The 25428-nt window shown below is 41.5% G+C and overlaps 1 protein-coding gene across 1 annotated transcript in view; it reads right to left on the bottom strand.

The window, feature by feature from the left end:
* Positions 1-25428, bottom strand: part of myo10l1 (myosin X, like 1) — a 56457-nt gene that overhangs the window by 4676 nt on the left and 26353 nt on the right. The window contains exons 3-42 of the mRNA XM_074691577.1: positions 23597-23755; positions 20970-21157; positions 19999-20133; positions 18156-18280; positions 18045-18058; positions 17843-17927; positions 17615-17721; positions 16060-16189; positions 15857-15975; positions 15567-15713; positions 15386-15486; positions 14096-14162; positions 13665-13757; positions 13507-13575; positions 13339-13421; positions 13057-13159; positions 11521-11601; positions 11277-11401; positions 11058-11175; positions 10823-10929; positions 10430-10715; positions 9483-10343; positions 9194-9317; positions 8945-9083; positions 8184-8288; positions 7429-7524; positions 7251-7344; positions 7103-7158; positions 6250-6392; positions 5149-5343; positions 4859-5016; positions 4656-4776; positions 3039-3187; positions 2638-2786; positions 2336-2543; positions 2070-2206; positions 1859-1982; positions 1319-1672; positions 363-539; positions 72-263 (exon numbers count right to left, since the gene is read on the bottom strand). Of these exons, the coding sequence (XP_074547678.1) occupies positions 72-263; positions 363-539; positions 1319-1672; positions 1859-1982; positions 2070-2206; positions 2336-2543; positions 2638-2786; positions 3039-3187; positions 4656-4776; positions 4859-5016; positions 5149-5343; positions 6250-6392; positions 7103-7158; positions 7251-7344; positions 7429-7524; positions 8184-8288; positions 8945-9083; positions 9194-9317; positions 9483-10343; positions 10430-10715; positions 10823-10929; positions 11058-11175; positions 11277-11401; positions 11521-11601; positions 13057-13159; positions 13339-13421; positions 13507-13575; positions 13665-13757; positions 14096-14162; positions 15386-15486; positions 15567-15713; positions 15857-15975; positions 16060-16189; positions 17615-17721; positions 17843-17927; positions 18045-18058; positions 18156-18280; positions 19999-20133; positions 20970-21157; positions 23597-23755 (6024 nt within the window). The remainder of the gene's footprint in view (positions 1-71; positions 264-362; positions 540-1318; positions 1673-1858; positions 1983-2069; positions 2207-2335; positions 2544-2637; positions 2787-3038; positions 3188-4655; positions 4777-4858; positions 5017-5148; positions 5344-6249; positions 6393-7102; positions 7159-7250; positions 7345-7428; positions 7525-8183; positions 8289-8944; positions 9084-9193; positions 9318-9482; positions 10344-10429; positions 10716-10822; positions 10930-11057; positions 11176-11276; positions 11402-11520; positions 11602-13056; positions 13160-13338; positions 13422-13506; positions 13576-13664; positions 13758-14095; positions 14163-15385; positions 15487-15566; positions 15714-15856; positions 15976-16059; positions 16190-17614; positions 17722-17842; positions 17928-18044; positions 18059-18155; positions 18281-19998; positions 20134-20969; positions 21158-23596; positions 23756-25428) is intronic.

A 25428-nucleotide genomic window follows, 5' to 3' on the forward strand; every position in this document is an offset into this window, starting at 1 on the left:
AAGGATAGTTTTTTCAGGCCAAATGAAGTCACTATAGGATGAAAGGTAAATAACGAATCAGGAGCCCTCACCAGTGGTGTCTCAAAGTACATCTCCCTCTCATCCACGATGATCTTGTAGGTGCACGGCTGTGATGCCCCAAAGAAAGTGATGTGTTCGTACTGGAAGGTTTCCAAAGGCTTCGGTTCACCTCGTTTGTACACCGACAAATTGTCTGCGCTCACACTCAGCCACAGATCGTGAGGGAAACCTCCTTCTTTACACTGCAGAGACAGAGGAGACGAAAATAAACCAGAGAACAAAGCAGAGGCTTCACATGAAGAAGCTTGTGTTTTGTTTTGATGCACCAATCCTTTTCTTACCTCCACGTCAAACAGAGTGGATCCGTATCCCGGCCACTCTTTGATGATGCTCATGTATTTCAGCATGGCCTGGTGCTGAGGCATGCCCTGCAGTCTGGTCCACTTCTCCAGAACGCTGGTCCGTGTGGCCGATGTCTCCTCCTTTACCCACATCTCCAGCATCTGCTCCTCCTCCACCTGTAACAACACAGACAGGCCAATCAGATGGTGATACTATTAGTAGAAAAGTCAACAAAGGTTTCGGAGAATTCAGCCAAATTCAGAGATCTGACACAGCAGACATAGACTGCCCCCTGATGGCAATGATCTGAAACTGCAGCTGAGAAAATGATCAGGAATGAGAGTGCAATTAGAATGGACAGAAATTTATGATGGCAAATTAAAGGAGCAATTCACAGACTAAGTTTCAAAAGAGTAAGTATTTCAACTGATCATTTTTAACTCATTACATATAGCTAAATCCAAAAATATATTTAAACTCTTGTTGGTGCATCAGTATTTTAGCACATGAAGACTTTAACGTGCCATATTTGTTTGCTTAATTCTTTTAACTTACGTTTTTTGTGTTTACAACTTTCCCATACATTTTAAAATACATGTGTAGCAATTAAAGTTAATGATGACTATTTCCAAGCAGCTTTTTGTTTCCAATGTTTTCTTATATGAGAATAAAATATAGTATAATATAGTATAATATAATATAATATAAAATAATAGAATAGAATAGAATAGAATAGAATAGAATAGAATAGAATAGAATAACTTAATTGATCCCAAACTGGGAAATTGTGATGTTACAACAGCAATTATCAGAGTCAGCTGAACTGACTGACTGAGCATTAGTCTGCTTTTTTAAAACAGTCAAACAAAACCTCTTATCTTAACTTAACAATGTCCTAATGGTGTAATTTTAAAATGTATAATATTTGGGATTTATAAACTAAGAGCCCCCAAACCTTCTGCTTCTTCAGAGATCCAGTCTTGAAGCTCCTCCTCAGGGTGCCATCCAGGAAGCTCGGGGTCTTCCTCTTCTCCACCCCCACTGGGATGCCTCCCTGTCCTCCAACTGTGCCCTTTCCTTCCCCTGCTCCACTTGCTCCACCTCCTCCTGCTCCACCTGCTGTCCCCACCCCAGGTTTGGTGGAGTGGAGGATGCGGTTGCGGAGGCGGCCGATTGGATACACGCTACCCAGGCTCCACCCAGCCCGGCCTGCTCCGTCACCGTGTAGGTACTGGAGGCGTAGAGCGGCCAGGTGCTGTAGAGTTTCCTCTGAAGCTGGGAAGTGACCGCTGATCAGAGACTCATGGGCCTGAGGAAACCAGAAGGGAAGAGGAACTTGAAACTGGAAACTATGATATAAACATTAAAATAATCTATATTCCTAAAATCTAGGTAATGAAGGAATGTAAATTTAATTTCTGGAATCAGGAAACAAAATGTGTCTTATTTCAACAGGATGATGCCTATGAGCTTCTCTAACACCTGCAGAGCTCACCTGCTCAAACATGAATGCAAACTCCACTCCTTCTTTTGGCATGCTCTCCACATCCAAGAAACAGTAGAGCTTGAAGTAGAGTTTCCATTCTCCTTCTTCATCCTCTTCTTCACTGCCTGCCAGTCTAGAAGAAAAACAGAGCATAAGGATCAGAACAGTTGCAGAGTAGCGTTTTGTAGAGTCTTTAGAGACAATTCAGAGAAAGTGATACCTTTCAAACTTGGCCAGAACATCGGCCACAATCACTCTGCTCTCCAAGGCTCGATCTGTGAAAGCGTTGTGCTCAAACAGAGAAAATAGGTTCTTGCTCTCCTCCATGGCCAAACCTCTGATCAGCTTCTCCACCACCTGCAGCAGCAACATGTAAAAAAGTGATCAACCAATCACAGCTCAGCTTTAAGTCTTAACGTCTGCTCATCTGATGCTAAGAGTTAAGAGTCCTGTGTTGTAATTTTTTGGTTGTGTTTTGATGTTCACCTCTCCAGCTGTGGTGTGTGAATTGATGGAGATCTTGCAGGAGCCTCCTCCATGGCAGTAGACAGTGGTGCTCATCTCTTGTCTCACCAGCAGGGCGGCGATCTCCTCCTGAGAGGGAACAAACTCACGACTCTTGGTCTTCTTCAGGGATTCTCCGATGAAACTGGCGTAACGCTCGATTTCTGTGCCGGGGAAGCGCTCGCGTATCCTGAATTGAGGCACGTGAAATGTTGTTAATTATACATCAAAGAAACATGATACATGACCCCAAAAAAGATAGACACACATACACACACACACACCTCTTGAGGTGGAAGCGGAGGTATCTGAGAATGGCCCGACTGGGCAGGAAAGTGCAGCTCATGCAGGTGAGCAGATGCCAGTGTGCTCGATTGGCCGGGCTGTTAGGTTGAGGCACATGATTGGTCTGCTTGATCACCTGACAGTAAACCTGAGAAACACAAACAAGAAGAGAATTTGTTGATAATTTTATTCACTATTCTACAGCAGGAAACAGAATTATTTGTTCTTAATGGTGGAAAGTGTAAAAACCAAGAAATTTAAGGGATACTGAAAACACTTTCTATCACCAGTGATGCATTTTTGCAAACAATAAATTTGTGGTGGGAATATTATTGTTTTTTCTTTCAACTCAACTATAACAAGGACAAATCCCAGTATTAAAATTTGTAACCAGTGGTACCTCATCCCTGAGAGGGCGCAGGTCCTGGCAGGTCTGGAGGATCCCTTGAATGATGGGGACTGTGTCTGCCAAAGTCTCCATCTCCTGCAGTGAGTTGAAAACTCGCACTGCCTCATCCTGCAGGCTTGCATAGCCCTGGTGCCGATGTACTGAAAACAGACAAAGATAAAAACACACAAAGAAGGGCAGGGTGATGTTTAGTACAAAAACACTGAGGGAGGATAGCTATGACACAGTTGGTCTTACACTAACATGAGATTCAGAGGAATACAAAGAAGTGTTTATTCATCATATCAGTGAAAACCGTCAATCTGTTACTATATCTAACCAGGCAATGATAATTCCATGAATGAAAACTATGACAACAAATATTTGTTAGCAAGGTTTTTTTTTGTGGCACAGGTGAATGAAGATATTAAAAAAAATTCACAGATGATGAAAACTGTCAAACTGAAAGATGCTATGAGAAGGATCTGTTTTATTTGGACTGCCTTGCCACCTTCTGGCCCAGAGTCTTCGCACACTGTCGTAAATGGCTTTTAGCAAGATTTGTGTTTGTTTTGGTACTAAATGGTGACTGGATTGAAACAGATTTTTCTTTGTTAGAGACAAATATCTAGAAGGAGGATTTTTGCAAGATCACTCAGAACATGTCAGACGTGTAAAATCCATAATATCTTTTATACAGTGTGTCCAACTTGTCAAACTCTTCAGATAATATAGTCTATGGTCAAAATACAAGCAATGCATTCCATAACAGGAAACCAATGGAAGCAAGTCACTAATGGTGCATTCAAGGACGGTAGTAAAAGTTCAATACAGTCACCACATTTTGTCCATAGCCAGATGTTAAAAAGAAAGCCACAGCGGCCACAGAAATGGTTTTCTTTTTTAACTTAATAAGGATTGTTCTTCTGTAACACCACTTTAATGTATGTAATGACCCTATCTTACTCTAGCAGTTTAGAAGGGACAACACAGCAACTAAATGTTGGGAGGTGAGTGAATTTAAGAGAAAACATTTGTGACTAAAAGTAAAGATTAAATGTTTGATTAAAACTAGCCAAAAACTATAAAGGTCAAAAAAGACTAAATGAGACTAAAACTAACAGGTATTTTCATTTTAATACGAAGACCAAAACTAAAACAGTTGCCAAAATTAACACTTTCCAAGTTTGTTATTCTAAACGTGGCCTGGCAGACCACGCCTGTGAGTCTGAATTCTGGTCATTAAAACCTTATACAAGTTTTTTGTTTGTTTAAAAACACATGTAAGGCTCACACAGACGGCATATCGAGAGGCTCACAGTTGTAAGCAATGATTTGCTTGTGTATTTTTTTAGGTCTTGTAACAAGAGCACTGTATGCATTCGCAAAGTGGTCTTAACATATATTGTGGACTTCTGTTCACAGTCTTTAAATGCATTTGTGAATTTTTTACATATCTTAAACTGTTACAAATAGTTTTGCTACAATAATAGTTTGATGCTTTGGCCTCTGTGGGATCTCGTACACTCAGTCATGCAGCCCCAATATATATTTCCTAAATCTAAGTCTGCAAGTGTGGATGTCAGGATGTCTTTTCTTTCAGTGTCTGTGTGACTGGGATCTACTCACAGCTGGTGACCTCTCCGTAGGGCAGGGGCAGCAGAGGGGAGTGCAGCGGATGCTGGGTGTACCTGAGGATAGGGTTCCTCCTGTACATCTGCTCCACGATTTCTTGGTTCACGCTGTTCTCCTAAAGGGGACACAAAGAGTTTATAGATGAAGAACTGAGCTTTTGAATTTAAAGATAAAGATTTGTCTTTTGTGTGTCTAACCTTGATGTCTCTGATGAGCTGCAGAGTTGGAGTCTCGATGGGAGTCTTGCTGTCTACGACTCCCTGAATGGCAGCAGTCCACCTCATCGCCTCGTTCAGCATCTTGGTGTAGAGCCGGTAATTGTGCTTCCTACCATACACGATGATGTTCCAGTAACCTGTGAAAATGATGAATGAAACAAAAAAATGACATTACGAAAACACATATATCACACAGAAGCTCTTCTCTTGGCATCTAGTCCCTATCCTGTAACGTCTAATCCTTCATTAAATTTCCTTTGTCTCCTCACCCGTCTCTCGGTGCACCCGCTCATCCGGCTGAATGACGGAGCAGAGCGAGTTCAGCACCAGAGTTCCCATCTTGGAGGAGTTTTTCTCTGAGCTCTTGTAGTAATCCAGAGAGTTGTGGGTCAAAACAAACCAGCGCTTCTTCAGTTTCAGGGAGGTGCTCTTGGTGTTCGTTTTCATCTCCTTGTGGAGCCAGCCTGGAGGATGACGAGGCAGAAAGACAGGAAAAAGGTTTACAAAAAAATGACACAAGTAATATCCTTTAAAGTAAAATCCTACAGAGGGATTATCAGTCTACGTCATAAAGATGTGCACACATCTTTACTGCAGAAGCAGGATTTAGCTCCATTCTTTCAGACGAGTACGCTTTATTTAAACACTAAATTCAATTTGTTATCAGCATAAACATGTACGGTTTTTCTGTGGTAGCTTTTAGAAACAATACTTTACAACAGAGGCAACGTCTATCAAGATTTAGCCGTCACAGAACAACCAATGTTTTGGTGATTGTAGCAACCATGCTAACTGGTGACTCTCAGCCTACAGTATCGGTGATTAACGGCCAAGAGTCACCAGTTAACAGGGTCGCACTTTACACTGAAACACCAGCGACGTCTGCGAGTGAATAATTAACTCTGGATTTAGTTTTCTGGTTCTTTTATTATGAATCAGGTCTAAGACTCAGCAGTCTGTGCCCTTTTTTTGGTCAGGGAGGGTTTCTGATTTATTGACACACGTTTACATCCTGGTATGTCACAGTGTGGTAAGTGTACACAGATAATACAGTCATGAGCATCGCGTCGAGTGACAGCTGTGTGTTTAAATTTCTCCACTAAAAACATCCACCAAATATCGGTCCACTTTCTGATCTCTTCTGTCCACTCACTGCTATTTCACAAACATGGGAGCCGTTTACCATCCGTAAAAGTGATTTAGTTTAAATACGTCTTTTGGTGGTTAACTCCTCCACATCAGTTGACAAACCATTAGACACCACAGTGCTTCTGCACCCAAGTTGCGCACGCATCCAGGGTTGTTGATAAAAAAATAATCCCTCTTTAGAGTATCTAATTCAAATGCATGAGCAGAAAATCCATCCCAACCTCTGACGAGGAACTCCTGTCCGTCTATCCTAGCGTCTCCTTTGGGTTTCTGCAGCAGACTGATCCAGTGATGCATCTCCTCTGGTGTGTCACTGTTACAGTGGATCACACGGTTTGCCGTGATGATCACGAAGGAGTTTGGTCTGAAAGGTTCAAAGGTCATACATTCATCAATAAAGAAATCACTAGAAATACAAGTCTCAAAAACAAGAGATTATTTAGTTTTAAAGTTTTAGAAAACCCGAGATAAAATAGATCTGCTGTCAATCATGTTCAAACTTTAGCAAGTAAATTTAGTGCATTTTCCTCTAGACATGCAACCCCACCACGTTTCTTGCATATACTAATAAAAAAAAATGTTTTTCTTCATGCACACTGAAAGAATTTCAGAAATGAAAGTGTGATTTGTTTTAAGAGCTTTTAAGTCATTCAGAGGAACTAATGCTAACACCAACTCTTCTCATCTGTAATCTATTTCGTAATTTTTTTGTTTTTAACTTACAAAAAAGGATGAGGGCTACTAAAAGTATATTCCTTCAGGCTCTTAGACCCCGAAATAAGAAAGTGTAGAAAATTTGGACTTCTTCTTTAAAAAATTCAAGCTTTCAGGTCAGGACACTAAACTTTAAGTCAAATTTGAGATGTCTTTTCTCAACACTTAGAGATTGAAGTCAGCATTGTACAGGCAAAAGTCATGATTTTAACCCTTTTTGACAGATTAACAAATCAAAATAAACCCCCAAACAAACAAAACAAATGAACAAAAAAAACTCTGCGTACTTCTTTTTTTCTTCTGTAACAAGCTTTGAGATAAATCAGAGTATTTAAGGCCTGGATGGCTTGTCATACTTACCTGTCAGGGTTGTCTGAAGCACAAACGGAGTCGATCAGGCCCACATCCAGAGTTCCCTGATGAATCAAAGAGAATAATTCAAAATGAAATCCTGGTGCTCTGTTGCTTCTAACGAGACATGTCAGTGATTACAAAGTGATTTACTGACCACAGCGTTCTTTGGGTTGGCCTGTTCATGAGACATCTCCAGCAGCTGCTCAGGTGTGCACACACGCACCTTGCTGAGCACATTAAACCACCCACTGCACAAAAACACAGACACAAGTTAGAGACTGTGACTCCACTTCTATTCCCATAACGTCATGTTACAGTTTAATCCAACACACCTTGCATCTTCTGGTGACTCAGCAAACACCTGATACGTCCTCTCATCTGTCACGATGTTCAGAGCGTTCTCCTTCTCGTGGTTATCGACAATCTCCCTGTGGGGATAAACACAGGTGTAGACAGGTGTGAGAGATGCAGAATAACAAAGCTACAACCTCCAGTCTAAGAATATGAGACAATGTGGACCTGCTAAAACCTGCTGTTTCTCAAGTGTCCACTTGAGGCTGGCTCTGGAAGTACAGGAAGTCACATACACACCAAGCCAAAAAAGACGTTTTCAAAGCAAAACTACTAACCTATTTACAGCCTGGTTCAAAAGACGTCTCCTGTCTGAGTCGCTAATTTTACTATTAGCACACACTGTACGGGGGTGAATCTTTTTCAAACTCAGCTGCTTCGAGGATATGAAGATCACAAGCTTGACCAATCAGAGGCACAACTCAGGGTCACGTGACCGACAGGGGCCCTATGGCTACACGTGAAGCCCTTACCACTACCAATATGGCTGCGATAGCCGATCTGCTTCATTTTCCGTTTCAGGAACAGACGGGTGACGTCAGAGAGACTACATCTATGTTTTACACAGTCTATGCGAGAATAACAAAAAAAGGAACGCAAGCTACAAGAAAGCTAGGCTAACAAGCGCTACATGAGACCAACTGAACCACATAATGTAAGCTTTCAGAAAAACACAGATCTCAACTCTCGTATTGGTGTAAGAGTACTGCATTGAGGCATTTTCCAGGACTCTTACTTGGCGGCTCGGATGTCGATGGTTCCCTTCAGCTTCTCCTCGCTGTCGTTGTCGTAGTACATCAGCTTGCTGTCTCTCAGGACAAACCAGCGCATCTTCCAATTTCTGAGGCAGAAAGAGACACAATGAAACAAAGGCAGACGCAGACTAACACCATCTATCTATCTATCTATCTATCTATCTATCTATCTATCTATCTATCTATCTATCTATCTATCTATCTATCTATCTATCTATCTATCATCTATCTATCTATCTATCTATCTATCTATCTATCTATCTATCTATCTATCTATGCATAATGCCTTTTGGTCACTGGCTGTGCTGACAGCTTTAAAACTTTTTTCTGGAAATTAAATCAATATCACTGAACTTTTTTTGGCATCTTGCTCCACACAAAAAACTTTCGGACCTCTGAGTTTCAGTGGTGCCTAAAATTGTCTGTCAAGAGTTTCCATATACAAAGAGTAAGATCTTTTGAAGTTTAAAGAGCACCACCTTGATTCGAGGTCATTCGACCCTGCAGAAGTTAAGGTCAGGGTTAGAGATTAACAGAGATTAACATTAACATCCAAACAGATTCCTCTTCTGTTTATAAATACATCACAGTTTCAAAAGAGATCTGTAGAAAGTATTTCAGTTGAATGAAGACTGAATTTCTGTACGACCTCATTCTTTTTAGCAATTTTTAGATTGTTTTTCCAGATCATTTATTTATTTTGTGTAGCATGCAGGCTGCGCTCAGTAAAAACTACAACAACCTCCGGGAGAGAGTGGACAGGCCTCCTCCTTTCTTGTAGAGCCAGCCGGACTTCAGAGACTCCTGTTTGGACCGGAACCACATGAAGGTTTCATCCTTCAACACACACCAACGCCTCCTCCAGGGAATCATCAGACCAGCTGAGGGAGCAGAGAATCAAATCACTGACAGGTACAACTAAGAAAAGCAGAGATGGTTCAGAAATTCAGAAAACCATCTTTAAAGTTGATCATTTATGTTCATCACCGACCCTTCATGTAGAGGTAACCGTGGAAATATGGCGGCCCGTTTCCATTGAGCAACGTCACCCTGCCGTTAGTGACCTCCTCATCAGTGTCCATCATACCGTCATGCTCGTCATCGCTGTCAGCGTACTGCAACATCACAAAAAACAAGTTAATCCTTCATGATGAGATACGTACACAACAACTGAAGGATGAGTCACTTTTTAAATTTTAAAAATACACTCGTCAGTGTGTAGCTGCTCATACATATCTGCGTGCACGCGTGAAAGGATGCGTGTAAGTGTGTGTCCTCACAGAGTCAGAGCTGCCTCTGTAGGACTCAATGCTGGCGTTGGTGCAGGTCGACTTCCTCGGGTGCTCCTCATCAGCCACCGCCGCGCTTCCTCTGTTGCTTCCAGACACGGAGCTGTCGTCTCCGGCGGTCACAGACCCGTCTTCCTCCTCCTGGTCGTAGTCGGACTCTGTGTCAGCAGGCATGCTGTAGATCGGCTCGTCCCCGTCCACCAGGCTGTCCACCATGCTCACTTTCCTCTCGGGCTCGGGCTTAGCTCCCTCTTTCTTCTCTTCTTCTCCTGGGAGTGCTGGAGGAGGAGGAGGAGGAGGAGGGGCAGGTGAACCATCTCCAGGGGGAGGAAGAGGAGGAGGTGGAGGAATTCCAGCACTGGGGATGCCATCTGCAGGCAGAGGAGGTGGAGGAGGCGGTGCAGGAGGGACTGTTCCTTCTGCAAAAGCAGGCGGTGGAGGAGGAAGGTGGGCAAATATCTCTTGATCCAGAGGGGCGTCCGTCTCAGCTGGAGGAGGGAAATCAGGGAGGGGGATGCACTCATCCTCAGCGTGAAAACCTTCATCCACCTCCTCGTCTTTGGATGCTCCTCGGCTGGCGCCTGCAGCTTTCTGAGGTTTGGCCTCCGCAGCAGGTTTGGCAGCAACAGCAGCCAGCGCCGGGTCCACTCCTCCGAAATCCAGGAGGTCAATGAGCTGTGTGGCTTTACGCGATGCTTCCTTCTTCATTCGCTTTAGCTCAGCGTCGCGCCGCAGCTGCAGCTCCTGTTTGGAGGACTCGCACAGCTGGGACACCTCATCCTCCCTCTTCTTCTGTAGGCGCTCAATCTCTCGCTCCAGTTGCAGGATCTCCTCCATTTGCTTAGTGTCATCCTGGAGGAGAAAAGGAGAGAGCAGACATTATAGCATCAAACAAATTAAAAACTTCTTTCTTTATTTTGTTTTTTTAAAAAACACACCGAGGCACCAGCCTTTTCATCTTTTGATGCCTTTCCATCCACCTCCTGCTGCTCCCCCTCGCCAAGCGCCTTCTTCTCAGCCTCCTCCTTTTTCCTCTGCTCCTCCTCCCTCTTCTTCTTCTCCTCTCTAAGCTTGCGGACACGAGCACGTGCCACCTGACCTCGCCTGCATCTCTGCAGCACCAGTGTTGCCTTACGTTGCTTTACAAACTTCTTGCGCTGGATGTGCCTCCTCAAGTGTTTCTGGAGAGTGATGACTCCCGCACGGGCACGCTTGAAGTACTTCCTGTGAGTAAAACAGACAAACAAGAATTGACGTTATCAAAAATGAGCACACATACCCTTTTTTTTCCATTAACAGAAGCACAGTATATGAATGCCTTATGAGCTTACTTTGCAGAGAAAGTGAGCAAATGGGCTCGAATGATCATGGCTGCTTTGCGTCGAATTTCGTCCCTGTCTTTCTCCAAACGCTGCTCCAGAGACTCCTTCATAAAAACCTACAGAACAAAAAGAGAAGCCATACTTTGAATACACTGAAATCATCCTTTAGAAATCTGTTTGCTCCTCACTGGGTCCAAAACGAATAAATACCTGCTCTGAAAGTTTTCTAGAGATCAAAACTTACCTTCGTCTTTCCCAGCTGCCACTCCTTTTTCGTCTTGTCATATCTAAACAAAAGATCTGTACTTTTCTTCTTATCGTCTCCCGTTGCTGCGTCTTTGTCTTTTGAGATGATCTTATATCTGGCAGGCAGAGGATGGTGAGTTAGAGACAACAAAACGTGATGCTTCAAAGAAAGAAACATCAGAGAGTCAAGTTAAAAAACAGACTGAGAGGTATTCACCGAGTGAAGAAGTCTTTGAACGTCCTGCGGACAGGGAAGCCGGCCCGTCTGATCTTCACAGTCTCCAGCATCCCAGAATACCTCAACTGGTTCAGGACCACCTCTGGGTCAAACTTGTTTGGATTCTAAAAGTCAGACAAGAGGTTTTGGCTCATACATCATCAGGAAAATGCTACTGAAGCTGTGAGGGAGATTGAATTAATTTGAGAGATGATCAAGGTGTGAGACTTAGGGAGAGTCTGACCTTATCCATGTTGGGTTTGATGCAGCGGATAAAGAAAGGGTTTGAGACGCTCAGAGTGGCCATGAGAGCGTGCAGGGAGTCCTGAGGAGAGGCAGAGATGGAAGGTGAGAACGTCAGTATGAGTGTCTAGCTGTTATTTAACTCTCATTTTAACTTCTTTCACCATCGTTCCATTTGATAATCACTAAGACAGGCACTTGAGAAGAGGTCAGTTTTTGATCTTTATGATACTTAACAATGAGAAAATGTACCTACAATCTACAATCTTTAGTGAAACAAACAAAAGAATTAGGACTCTTTTGTTACTTCTGTTTTTAATTCCAAGCAAGTCCAAATTTTGCCTTTCAAGTAGTATACTTGTATACTTGGCTGTACACTAACTTTTTCACTTGTAGTTACCAGTGGAAAAGTTAGTGTACAGCCCTGTATGAAGTCATTCAAAGATTTCTGCTTAAAATAAACCAAAATGTACAATGTTTATAAATATTCATGACCAGGTAAATGTAGTTAATACAAATTCCCCAAAGTACTGTTAACTACCTCCACCAAGGAGATTATGTTCTTGGGAGAGTTTGTTTGTTTGTTAACAACATAACTCAAAAACTAACAAACAGATCTTGATGAATTTTTCAGGAAATGTTCAAAATGAGAAAAGGAAGTAGTGATTAAATTTTGGAGGTGATCTGGATCACCGTCTCAATTCTGGTCTTTCTTAAGGGGCTCTTCATCATTGTGATATAGAGCCGTTTTCACCATATGTGTAAATAACTCCACCATAAATGGTCGGATTGCTTTGCAAATCAATACAAGACAAGGTCACCATAATTTCTGACAGATGTAAAAGTACGACCCAGATCCTGGCAATATTTTGGATACTAAGATCTGGAATATAAAACATGTACTGGGTCATCATCGTTTTCAAAACTGTCAGGTAACAAATTATTGTACAAACCTGCAACTAACACCAAACTGTAGCAGACAGTCTGCTGAAAGGGAGTATAACATTAAAGTAGGACTAAAGTGTTTGTGACAATCACAATATGTTTGGTGGAGGTCTGTTCTCTCTGAGTGCTTTTCTAGTTCCCATTAATTTACAAAAATTAAAAACATGTAAATTCCCATGAATATTGCAACCCTAATTTAGATTATAAAACTAAATGTCTTAATATTGTTGTTTTTTGAGTCTTACATGGACTTTTTTCTGTGTCCCTAATCCTCTTCACCAGAAAAACATTGACATGCACTTTTCATTGCTTTTGTTTTTATAAAGAAGTCAAAGGTATTCATCTATTCATCTTAGTTTCGTAACCCAACCAACATAAGACTCTTGAAAACTGAACTCTCAGCTCTCTGTGCTGCTGACCTCAGGACCTTGTCTTATGATTTGTTTGTGTTGTGGGATTAGTCTGGGAATCAGAGCAATTTGCAAATTTGTGGGTGTGTTAGAGCTCTGTCCCTTTTCCAGTCAGACACGGTACGTAGCGTACTTTATCAGAGCAAAGTGAACGAGGCAAACTGCTTAAATCACTCACTCACCCTGAACTGAGAGCTCACGGTTGGTTTGCGTCTCGCTGTTCCCATCTTCTCCTCGTTGTTTCTGCTGCCGACCTTCTCGAACAAGTCGTAGATGAAGTCCAGCCTGAGAGGACACAGACCCACACAGGATCAAACGATGAAAATCTAACACTGGTTATTGTGATTTATAGAATGAAATGTCTCTAAAACCTTCAGTTTCAGTTTTTAGAAAGTTTTGGATTTATTTTCTTTGAGTTAGTGAAGTCAACCCCCAACAAACTGTTGATTAGTATCTGCACGTACCGGCTGTCTTTGAGCATGTTCAGGATGTCATCTCTGAAAGTGTCTCGGTTCTTCTCTAGAATACCTTTAACGTCGTACAGGACCTGATGGAGACAAACACAGTTAACAAACATCTCCCAGACTTCACACAGCAGCATAAATCAGTGTGTTGTAAGTTGGCTCTGTTACCTCGCCGGCATAATGTTTGATACCAAACTGATGGTCAGCCAGTCTGGGCTTCACATAGTATGGGTTTGTCTGCAGGAAACAACAGTCAGACATGCTGTGACGTCTTAAAGTAGCATCGTCTGTTTTTTTTTTTTAACTCACAGATAAGAATAACTCACCGAGTGTCTGCTGTGCAGCTTCTCCAGCAAAGTGAAGTCTGTTCCTTTGGGAAAACGACTCTCTTCATTCACCAGCGCCAACAAGCCCAGTTTCTAAATGACAGAGATAAAAAAAAAACTCATGTTATTGCATCAGCTTTATGAAATCAGCAGCACTTTTCCAGACATCAGTTCAATGTTATTAGATCAGTTTCCAGAGAGAGTCTGAGGCCGGCACCCAGCGCAGCTTTTAACCAACTGAGAGACTGAGATCTTATTCAACTCACTGCACCCCGACGCCCGGCTGACAGAAAGTCTAACAGGAACTTTTGCAGAATAAATATGTTTGTTTCTAAAGTCCAAGCCAGAAATACTGAATACATTAAGGCATAAGATTTTCTTAAAAAAGCTGCATTGACATTATTTCATCCCTCAACAAACTTCTTCCTGACCTTCTCTATGAGGTCCAGACACTCTGCATTGTCCATCCAGTCGATGGCGTCCCACTGGACACCCTCCCTGTGGAGAAAAGAGCCAGACAATAAACATTAAGATAAGTAAACAGTCATAAGACTTATTTGGCTTATTTGGTTTGAGAATGATTCTTCATTCCTCTTAAGTGTTTCAAAGTTCAATCCCGAAAAAACAAGCTCACAACTTCATTTATAAAAGCTTTCCACTTAACCTTTGAACACAGTCAGCTAAGTGCTTTCACTCAACAAAACACCAGAGCGCTGCGAAATGAAAAGAAAATGCAGGAAAGATGAGTGAAAAGAAAAGAATAAATGACAGAAGGGAAAACAAAAGGAAAAAATATATAGAAAAAAGAAAACAGTAAGAAAAGGTGGAAGCAAGGTAGAAAAAGGGGAGAATTAAAGAAAAAAGGAGAGGAGGAAATAGAAAAAAGAATAAAGGAAAATAAAAAAGAGAGAAAAATTAAAGGAAAAAGGGAAAAAAGAAGAAAAAAGGGACAAAAAATACTGTAATTAAAGTCTAAGTGAAGCTAAAAAAGAAAGAATAAATAAAGGAAAGAAATAAGTGACAAAGACGAGAATAAATAACTGAAAAAAAGGAAGACACAAAGAAAGAAAAAGAGAACAAAAGAAATGGGAGATACAAAAATGAACCAAAAAGAAAGAAAAAATTAAGGCAAACAAGAAAAAACAAAAAGGGGAGAAATAATTGCTTAAGGTATAACATAACTAGAAAAAAAAAGAAAAAAGAAAGAATAAATAAAATAAAGCAGAAAAAGAAAAGAAATAGAAGAAAAATGAGATAAAGAAATTTACAGGGATAAAAAAAAGAAAAAGGTAAAAGAGAAAAAGAGACGAACAAATCAAAAGAAAGACAAAGGAGTAAGAGAAAAAAAAGAAAAGTAAACATAGACAAAGGAAGAAAACAAAAAAGGAAGAAAAAAGAAAGCCTGATGAAAACCTGCAAAAACATAACGTCTGAAAATGCTTCATTAGATTTAGTTTTCCGGGAAGTGAAAACTGTAGAAACATTTTTTCTAAGTCATGATTTTTCTTTTCCACTTTATTTACAGCGTAACCAAAATTAGGCTAATCCTAACGTTCCTTATCCTAGCTCTGTTCTAAGTCAAAAGGTTTAAATGTGATCTTTTGTCAAACTAAATTCTTGCTTGTGTTGTACGTCACTTTGGACAAAGTGTCTGCTAAATGAAACTGTAGATTGTAGACTGGAGACATGTTTGCAGAGTTTAACCGTCTGTAGTGACGTACCTGTTGTACTCCAGCTGCTCCAAGGAGAAGATGTGTTTGTTGAAGTACTCCTGAAGTTTTTCGTTGGCGTAGTTGATGTTAAACTGTTCGAAGCGATTCACCTGGAGGCAAACAGACACATTGTTTAGATCTGTCTTATGTCTAAATAATATTCAAGAAAAACACAGCTGATAGTTCAGACCTCAAAGTTCTCAAAGCCGAAGATGTCCAGGATGCCGATGGATTTAAAGTTTTCCTTCCCTTTGATCTTTTGGTTGATCTTCAGGATGATCCAGGAGAAGCACTGGGAATACAGCGCCATAGCCACTGAGTCCCGGGAATCCACGGCCTGTAAGGAGAGGGAATGTGTTAGGGTGGGCGTGTGATCAATCAAGAAGCCCAGAATTAATATGTGTGTGTGTGTGTGTGTGTGTGTGTGTGTGTGTGTGTGTGTGTGTGTGTGTGTGTCTGTGTGTGTGTGTGTGTGTTAACCTGCTCGATAGTGAGCGGGGAGCAGATTTCCTCTCCTCTGAGGATTATGGAGCGCTGAGTCAGGACTTCAGACAGCTGGAAGGCGTCCAGGCCAAGCAGCTCACTGGCATTACTGACCACTGAGAGACAAAGCAGAGACGTGTTAGAAGTTCTGCGTTTTATCCAAACTTTTACCAACTCACTTCACTCTGCTCTGCTCTGACCTTGCTTGGTGGTGATCTGGGCTCCTCCTGCCAGCATGAACTCGATGTTTCCCAGCTGTAAGACTCCTGACAGCAGCTTAAACATGTCCCTGATCTCCTCTTCTGTGAACTGTAACACCTTCAGAGCCTCCTACAATAACCAAGAGAGGCGCAGTGCTTGAAGCTCTTCTTAAAAACATTTTTAAAGGATAATGTTCCGCTCTAATCTTGAATCACAGTACAACTAAAATGATGCTTTGACACTGATGCTTCCACTACGAGCTAATCACATACAGTGAATGAGTGAGACAAGGGATGCAGGGTGGATGTTGCAGTGTTCACTGTGGCATTCGTTGTGCTAGTGGAGGGGTATCTTAACCCCTTAATGCCTGAATTAAATTACAATTATACTAAAAAAATATTTTTGTGTGTTTTTGCATTTTTACAGATTCTAAATTGAGTGGAGATTGTAAAGTTTAATATAGCGCAAACAATAGTTATAAATAAGTTATAAGGTATGTATAGATACAAAAAGTTCACCCTCTGACCAATTTATTGGGACAGTGCATTTGATATTTGCCTGGGTACGTGCAGAATATAAATCAAAAGGCATTAGTGGGATAAAAGGTCTTTTCAGCTGCATCAATACCTGACAGGGTATGTAGAAAATACACGACAACAGCCATCAGGGTTAAAGTGTCTTGAAACCCAAACTTTAGCTCTAACTTAAGCAAAAATTTGGCTGAATGATAGCTTGTATATTGAAAAACGAATCTGTCGTGGAACTCGTAAGTGAAAGTCCCACAGTATTGTGTTGTTTTTTTTTGTTTTTTTCTTCACTCTAAATTATCACTCTGGTACCCAGTAGAAGTTTAACATATTTTACAGCTCAGAAAAAAACAACAACATTTTTTTAACTGCTGTCTCTTTAAGGCTCCTTGCTCCACAACCCCCCAGCACTCTGATTGGTCAGCTTTCTGTAGACCTAAAGGAGACAGAGCTTTTGGCGGACCTTGGCGTCTGAAGCCTGCCCGTCAAACGTGTCATAAAATCAGTGTTGCGAAGGTCTTGTACTATTCTTTTTCAACACACAAAAACTCGACATTTTTTGGCTGCTTAAATTTTCATATGACAGATACTGTTTCCAGGAATAAAAATGTGTTTAGTTAAATCAAATTCAGTTATTTCATAATTTATATGCTCAAATATTACATGAAAAAAAATTGGTGCCCTAGTTTTTCCACCGGCTGAACATGGCCCTGATAAACATTCACAGAAACTGTTCAATGTCTCTGTGAGCTTTTAGACTCAAAGGTTGGACTCTAACGAATGTGTACATATTAAGTAGAGAAAACATGTCTAGTGTGGCCTGAGGGAATCCATTAAATCCGCAATGTTTACAACCAGAAATTAGCCAATTAGCGCTTGTTTGTTTTGCATTATTTTGTATGTTTTAAGTTGCAGCTAGCTGTCCCCTCAGGACCATCATATGTCACAGATGTTTGAGCAGCTTTTTCAACAGGCAGTTTTCTGTCATAAAATGTATAGTCAACAGGAAAAACACGGTGCCACTGACCATAACGCTGGTATACAGCTCTTTGTCATTCAGGCTCTTGTCTTTCAGACACCCTGATTGGCTGAGGTAGTGGAAAGATTCAGCAGGATCCTCCAAAAAGTACTGACCTGAGAGAGAAGGAGAATGAAAGTTAGGGTGATAGATGGATGGATGGAGGCACATTTTGATACTTGGATGCTTCACAATAAGGTGTTTCTGATGATTTGACAGCTTTCATGCTTCCCTCACTTTTATGCTCCTTGTTAGCTCCCGCCAACAGAGCGTAGAAGATGTGGTAGTTTCGTTCTCCAGGGTTTTGTCGAACCACCCGATTCTACGGCAAAAATCAATGCAGCAAAGCCTCAATTAACATGTCATTATGATTCACAGTGTCAAGCTTTTAAATCACTGCTTGGGAATTGAAATGACTGAGCTGCTCATGTGGATTTACCTTTTCCAGCAAATCTGAAAAGAAATGAGTCAAGGAAACAAAACAGAAATAAGATTAGAAGTAACTGTGCATATGAAATAAGATCATTTGGTGCATAAAACAGAAGGATACAGTCGATGACGCAGCCCCCCTGGATGTTTCCACACTCAGAGAAATGAAGCTGGATGAATTTCCCAAAGCGGCTGGAGTTGTTGTTGTAAACAGTCTTTGCATTTCCAAAAGCTTCCATGATAGGACTGCGGAGAAGGAAAAAAATGTGGTGTGAGTTGGATTTTACAGGAAGCAAAGAATTACTGTGCAACTACAATGTGCAGCAAAGGTCATTCAGTACATATTAGAGCAGCAGCAACACTATACAGCTGACCTTTACTTATCTGTGGTGAGCTGACAGAGGCAGCTTGTTCTTTTTCAGTAATACAAGAGAGCACGGATACTGAAAAGCAACGCTGAAGACTTGAGCTTAAAAGCTTAAACTCAAGTTGACTAGCAAATAAAAAAAACCCTCAGTCTTGTGTTTTTATCTGCTCAGAAAGCAGCAATAAAGGTTTGAAAGGTAATGAAAGGTTTTATGTTATAAACTTGCACTCACGGGCCACTTTATTAGGCACACCTGTCCAACTGCTTGTCATCGCAAATTTCTAATCAGCCAATCACATGGCAGCAACTCAGTCCATTTAGGCATGTAGACATGGTCAAGAAGAAAAGTGATTTAAGGGACTTTGAAGGTGGTTGTTGGAGCCAGACGGTCTGGTCTGAATATTTCAGAAACTGTTGATCTACAGGCATTTTAACCCACAACCATCTCTAGGGTTTACAGAGAATGGTCTCAAAAAGAGAAAATATCCAGTGAGCAGCAGTTCAGTGGGCAAAAATGCCTTGTTGATGCCAGAGGTCAGAGGAGAATGGACAGACTGGTTGGAGGTGATAGAAAGGCAACAGTAACTCAACTGTCAGTTGACAGCTCGGAATAGAAAACTGAGGCTACAATTCACACAGGCTCACCAAAACTGGACAATAGAAGATTGGAAAAACGTTGCCTGGTCTGATGAGTCTGGATTTCTGCTCCACATTCAGATGGTAGGGTCAGAATTTGGCGTCAACAACATGAAAGCATGGATCCATCCTGCCATGTATCAACGGTTCAGGCTGCTGCTGCTGGTGTAATGGTGTGGGGGATATTTTCTTGGCTCACTTTGGGCCCCTTAGTACCAGCTGAGCATGGTTTAAAGTCCACAGCCTACATGAGTATTGTTGCTGACTATGTCCATCCCTTTATGAGCACAGTGTACCCATCTTCTGATGGCTACTTCCAGCAGGATAACGCTCCATGTCATAAAGCTGGAATCATCTCAGACTGGTTTCTTCAACATGACAATGAGTTCCCTGTACTCAAATGGCCTCCACAGTCCCCAGATCTCAATCCAATAGAGCACCTTTGGGATGTGGTGGAATGGGAGTTTCCCATCGTGGATGTTCAGCCGACAAATCTGCAGCAACTGTGTGATGCTATCATGTCAATATGGACCAAATTCTCTGAGGAATGTTTCCACTACCTTGTTGAATCTATGCCACGAAGGATCAAGACAATTCTGAAGGCAAAAGGGGGTCCAACCTGGGACTAGCAAGGTGTACCTAATAAAGTGGCCGGTGAGTGTATATAGGTTGTTAATACTTGTTTTCTATATGTGCGCGACAAACCTCCTTGGAAACTGATGGGATATTTGAGTACAACATAACAGAGCAGATGATGTTTTGACTGCAACAGGAGGTGAATTTAAAACAAACTGTCCACCAATTGTAGCCTCACTACCATTCAGGCCGCACGGATTTCTATTTGATGACTCAACTTTTCTCCAAATCTGCCTTTATGTGCTCCTCTTTGAATTGACTCATATTTTGTTACGACAGACTTTTAAACAGTAACACTAAAACAACGGCAGCTCTCCATGTGTACCTGCTCTGCACAATGGCCTGCTCCACCCTCGTTGTTTTCTCCGACGAAGGAGTCCCAGAAGAGTTCTGGCTCATCACCGACAGGAACTGAAGCAACAGTTTAGTGCTCTCCGTCTTCCCTGCCCCTGATTCACCACTGAGGACACACACACACACACACACACACACACACACACACACACACACACACACACACATACACACACACACACACACACACACACACACAAAGACAACCCAATCTAATTAAGCACACTGTGACCTTCTCTGACATTCACGTATCTCTAACTGGTCCCTGATAGTGAGGTTTGATACCTTCAGACATATAGCATTAGCCCTCTGTCTTTGATAATTAACAAACCAAGTGAGTGTAATTGAAAGAAAACCAGAAAGAAAATCAGATTGCTCTCCATCAGTGAGGTTTTTGATTTCATTGGTTTTGAGAAGCTGTTTCTTATTTTTCCTAATCACAGAAATCTAGCCAGCCACGGTCACTCTTAACCCAGGATTCATTCATGTGTTCATGTTACCTTTGCCTGCAGTGTTACAGGAAGGCAATTGTCCAATATGTCTGGAAATGTGGATTTTTTTAACATTCTCTGTGTGCAAAAAAAGCAATTAACATTTTGAGAAATCTGTCATTAATGGTGTAAAGGAGACAGGGAACGCTTGGTTCACTGAAGATAAAGTCTAACGAGGGCCAGATTGCTTTGAAAATTGCTGAGGGTATTGCTGTCGCCCAGGGATGCTGAGCCTCCATCTGGTGTGACAATCAGGAAAATCTTTCCTCTTGACCAACACTTTCGTCCATTGTAAGATGTCCTTGGCTGTATATGCAAATGCTTTGGTTTTTGGGAGGAAAAAGGAGTAATTCTCAGGTTTGTTTGCTTTGACACACTAATCTCCAAACTGGCGTCTCAACTCAAGGTGGTAAGTTAAAAAGAATAGATGGTCACATTCTTCACAGCTTACCTGATGAGGACACACTGACTGTCATGGCGTTTCCAGATGCAGCGGTAGCATTCGTTAGCCACAGCAAAGATGTGTGGAGGCAGCTCCCCGATGTGGTGCTTGGAGTAGAGCTCCACCCTCTCTGGGTCGTACATGCCCGCGATCTGCTTGTAGGGGTTGACAGCTGCCAGGATGCTGCCGATATTAGTCTGAAAGAGGTTAAGACCTGATATCAGTTTTGAACAGGAGGTCTTTGTGTCCTTTTTTCTCACCTGTCTGCTTCAAATACAAAAAATATTAGTCCTAAAACTAAAATCTGGTGTGTTTATTTATTTATAAAATTGCTGTATTAGACTTAATATGAACTGCATCCACCTGAAAAATTTAGAAAAATATCCAAAGAAAATAATTTTGACTATTTTGCAAGTAAATCAAAATAAAAGGAACTCAGGTACCAGAAAGCTAAAGTACAGCAAGGATGCAAGTTTTTATTCTAGCTCTTAGTGCTGTAACCAACACCTTGATTTCCCAGCTTTTCCCTGGAAACTTCTCCCCTGCAGACCCACCATCGTGTCATATTACTCTGTCTGTGCTTTTTTTTCGACTACACATATTACACCGGGCAGCATGACGTAAATACACATAGAAGCAGTCACACACAGTGGGACCGTAATCTGACCCCACACAGGGTTAATACTGATGATCAGCTTAAACAAAATCTGCGTATCAACAATATTTCATCATCTAGATGAGGTCACACCCAAGAGGACTCATTGGTCTGTTGTCTGATAATCTTTCAGGTTTCCAGGCTTTCCAAATGACAGACTTTTGACTCACATGATTAAAATGTGCAAGTTCACGGCCTGAATTCATTGATCTAAGTATCTATTTTAATAATCACCAAAAGAGATAATCATGTTTTTATGTTGTCTGTAGGTGTGGCTGTTGAGGAAATTCAATGAAAAAGTGTCGAAACAAAGCTACAGAAAAATAAGTTTTTTAAACATCACTTATAAAAAGAAAATATACTTCACTTTTTATTGCATATTTGATTACAGTTGTCATTGTCTTATCCAAACTGTTCAGCTTTAGTCTTGGCCACAGCCTTTAAAGTGATACTCTGGGATGGAACAAGTTGGGTCCTATCACAAGGTTTAGGGCAGAAATTACTCCTACAGCAGTGTTTTTGTGCAGCAGAAGCCCAGGGTGCATGCACCAAACACCCCCTCCCTGCTCGTCTGCCGGTTTCCTCTGCACTCAGATGGGGCCAAAAACACAAATAAACGGACTCCCACCGGAAAAATCTGATAATGGTCTGCATTCACGCTTTATTTAGAGAATTTTCAGCATGTTACTTTCACACAAAAACACCGCTAAATAAGGCTCTAGTTCTCATCGTGGCGTAAAACGGCGCTACCTCCGTTGCAGAGCCACAGCTGGCTATGAGGCGCTTGCCGCTTAGTGTATCAGTCCGCGCACGCGGCATGCCAGATTTAAACAAACGCAGGTAGTCTGCCAGGACGAAATATGCAATAACAACGTAAAACGCTGTTTTTGTGTGAAAGTAACGCGCTGAAAATTCTCTAAATAAAGCGTGAATGCAGACCGATATCAGATTTTTTCTGTGGGAGTCCATTTATTTGTGTTTTTGGTCCAGTAAAATATGGCCCCGTCTGAGTGCAGAGGAAACCGGCAGAGGAGCAGGGAGGGGGTGTTTCGTGCGAGCGCCCTGGGCTTCTGCTGCACAAAAACACTGCTGTAGGGGTAATTTCTGCCCTAAACCTTGTGATAGGACCCTCAGCTTTACGTCACTAAAAACAATGTTTTCTGAAAACTCTGGCCAAAGTGAAGATTTTGGAAAATTCCAGTTTCATGGTTTCATGTGGACGCCGGTATACTGAGTTTTCAGTTGTCAAACGTCACAGCTGAATGATGGGGGCTCATTCTGATTGGCTGGCACGGGTTTTATGACTGGAAAACACTGCCCATTATGGATTTGGCATGCTTCGAGCCACACTCACCAGCGGATTTACCTGCTGCGTGTGGACGAAAGTATTGTTAAAAGCAAACGAGGGGAGGATACTCGTTTTTGAAAATACCTGGTTACGTGTGGACATGGCCTTTGAGTGGTTTACAGGGTCAGTTTTTTTTTTTGCACAACAGATTTTAGTGAAGTCAACATAAGTTGTCAAAATTTCATTGCTCACTATTTTTAAGGCAATGGTTTTACCAGATTTTTTGGGGTAGACTTCACTTTTTCAGGCTAAGAGTGTAGTGAATGTTACTTGAGAGGCTATGTCAAGTCTTTATGATTAACGAACTTGAGAAACCACAGCTAAAAACAAAGCCACAAAATCTTATTTTCATAAAGACAAAACAAACATCTGTAGAGGGAGTCACTGCTGTTGTATCAAACTAGAAAAGAAGTGGACCATAATGTTCTGACTTGCTTCTCTCTCCTTTCACTTCCTTCTACTTAGAGCTGACCAGTCTGTTAAGATGATTTGTGCTTCCCACTAAAAGCTTCATGCATGCAAAGGTTATTGGAAAAAAAGGAGGATACATCATGTCATGAACATTATGTACACACATGTACGCCACTTACACACTCTCACACAACATATCTGAGCCTGTCAGGGAGCACTTACGTAGATGTTATCCTTCTGGTAGCGCTGGTACAAGTTGTGCATGATGGCGGCTTCATGCAGTTCAGCCAGAGCGGACATGTCCTCCACTCCATCGATGCTCGACTGGTGCATGGCGTACACCTTCTCCCTGGTGATCTCTGCCTGCTGCAGGTAGAGCACCTAGAGGACGATGAGAAATGCAGAGTGTCATTAATCAGCCTCCAAAAGAAGTACATTTTCTGTACTTGTTTCTCAAGCTGCATTAATTAAGTAATGATTTAAAAGTAAAAGGAAATTCAGTTTAAAGTAGTGTGGTATATAATGAGACCCAGGCACAACAGTTCTCCAGCTTAACATCCCTCTAAGGAGGAACAGATTTTCTAAAAAGATGCTAAAACATGAGGCCTTTCATTATTAGCCATGTAATTATGGTTAACTGTGATGCAACAGTGTGGAAATCCACATGATATAAATACAGATCTTTTGGTAAATGGACCCCAGCTTCATCCATATAATCTACCACCATGGAAACTAGAAAATAGGGGACACCGGGGGTGAGGAAGCCAGCTGTCAGTGGGAAGGAGGAGAAAAAGAGTAGATGTGGCAGGACCTGACAGGTGAAATCAGCTCAGCTTGCATCCATGTCGCACTCACATGTGCACTACTTCAATGACCTACAGACCTGCTCCTGCAGACAACTCACACACACACACCCTTACAGGCACACACTAAGGTAGTTCTGTATCTGTTCCATTAAAGGTCATTTATTCACTCCATCAGAATCAACTCTAAGAATAGAAGCCTCAACCTTTATGAAACCAGGCTGTTAATATGTCAGAAAAACTCATAGCCAGCCTCCACCCTCCATGTGAGTATGAGAGTGTGTGTGTGTGTGTGTGTGCATGTGCTGTAACAGATGTGATAGAAGTCTGCTGAGAGTGGTAAACGGGCTCGCTGTAGGCATTCATGCGTCTCATTCTTCAAATCTGTTTAACCGCTCAAACACTGTGGAGAGCTGTTGCGTTCAGATGAACAGTAAACGTTACATGCTGTCGTTTCTGTGTGGAAACAAACAGAAAGCTGACATGAGCTGTTGTTTTTTTTATCTCTCCTCTCAGTCATGTGTGTTTGAGCCGTTAACTGATGATGAGGTCTAAGTCGCTAACCTTTACCCGCCCACTCAGCTGTGATGAAATGACCCAATTACCCCTTCGTCCTCCATTAGAGAAAACATAACTCATGTTCACCGCAGAACTGCTCACCAGCCTCACGATGACCCTGACCACTTGACTCCATGTCTTCACCCTGAATCACAGAGTGCCATAAAGTCTCCGACCAGCTGTTAATCAACGGTCAGAGTCTGATCAAAAATAACTGAGCATAAAAAAACAGTAGTACACAAAATCAAGAACAAAACAATAAAACTATTTGCTCTGACCTCCTAATAAAACCTGTTCAATCAAATTAGTGAAACATCTTCAAATGAATTGACATTGATTTAAAAGAAAAAAAGGGGGGGGCAAAAAGAAAACGTAGGAAAAAGAGAATTAAATTAAAAAAGATAAAAGAAAAAAGAAAGGAAAAGGGGGAAAGAAAGGGGAGAAAAAGAAAAGAGTTAAAGAGAGGATGAGAAAAGTTGAGGGAGGAAAGAAAGAAAGAAAGAAAGAAAGAAAGAAAGAAAGAAAGAAAGAAAGAAAGAAAGAAAGAAAGAAAGAAAGAAAGAAAGAAAAAAGATAGAACAGAAGAAATCAGGAAAGAAAGAACAGAAGAAATCAGGAAAGAAAGAACAGAAGAAATCAGGAAAGAATGGAAGAAATCAAGAAAAAGACAAGAAGGAGAAGAAAAAGAAGTGA

The sequence above is a fragment of the Halichoeres trimaculatus genome, unplaced genomic scaffold (assembly GCF_033239565.1).
Source record: "Halichoeres trimaculatus isolate MK-OKI-2021-1 unplaced genomic scaffold, fHalTri1.1 fHalTri1_scaffold_17, whole genome shotgun sequence".
Lineage (NCBI taxonomy): Eukaryota > Metazoa > Chordata > Actinopteri > Labriformes > Labridae > Halichoeres > Halichoeres trimaculatus.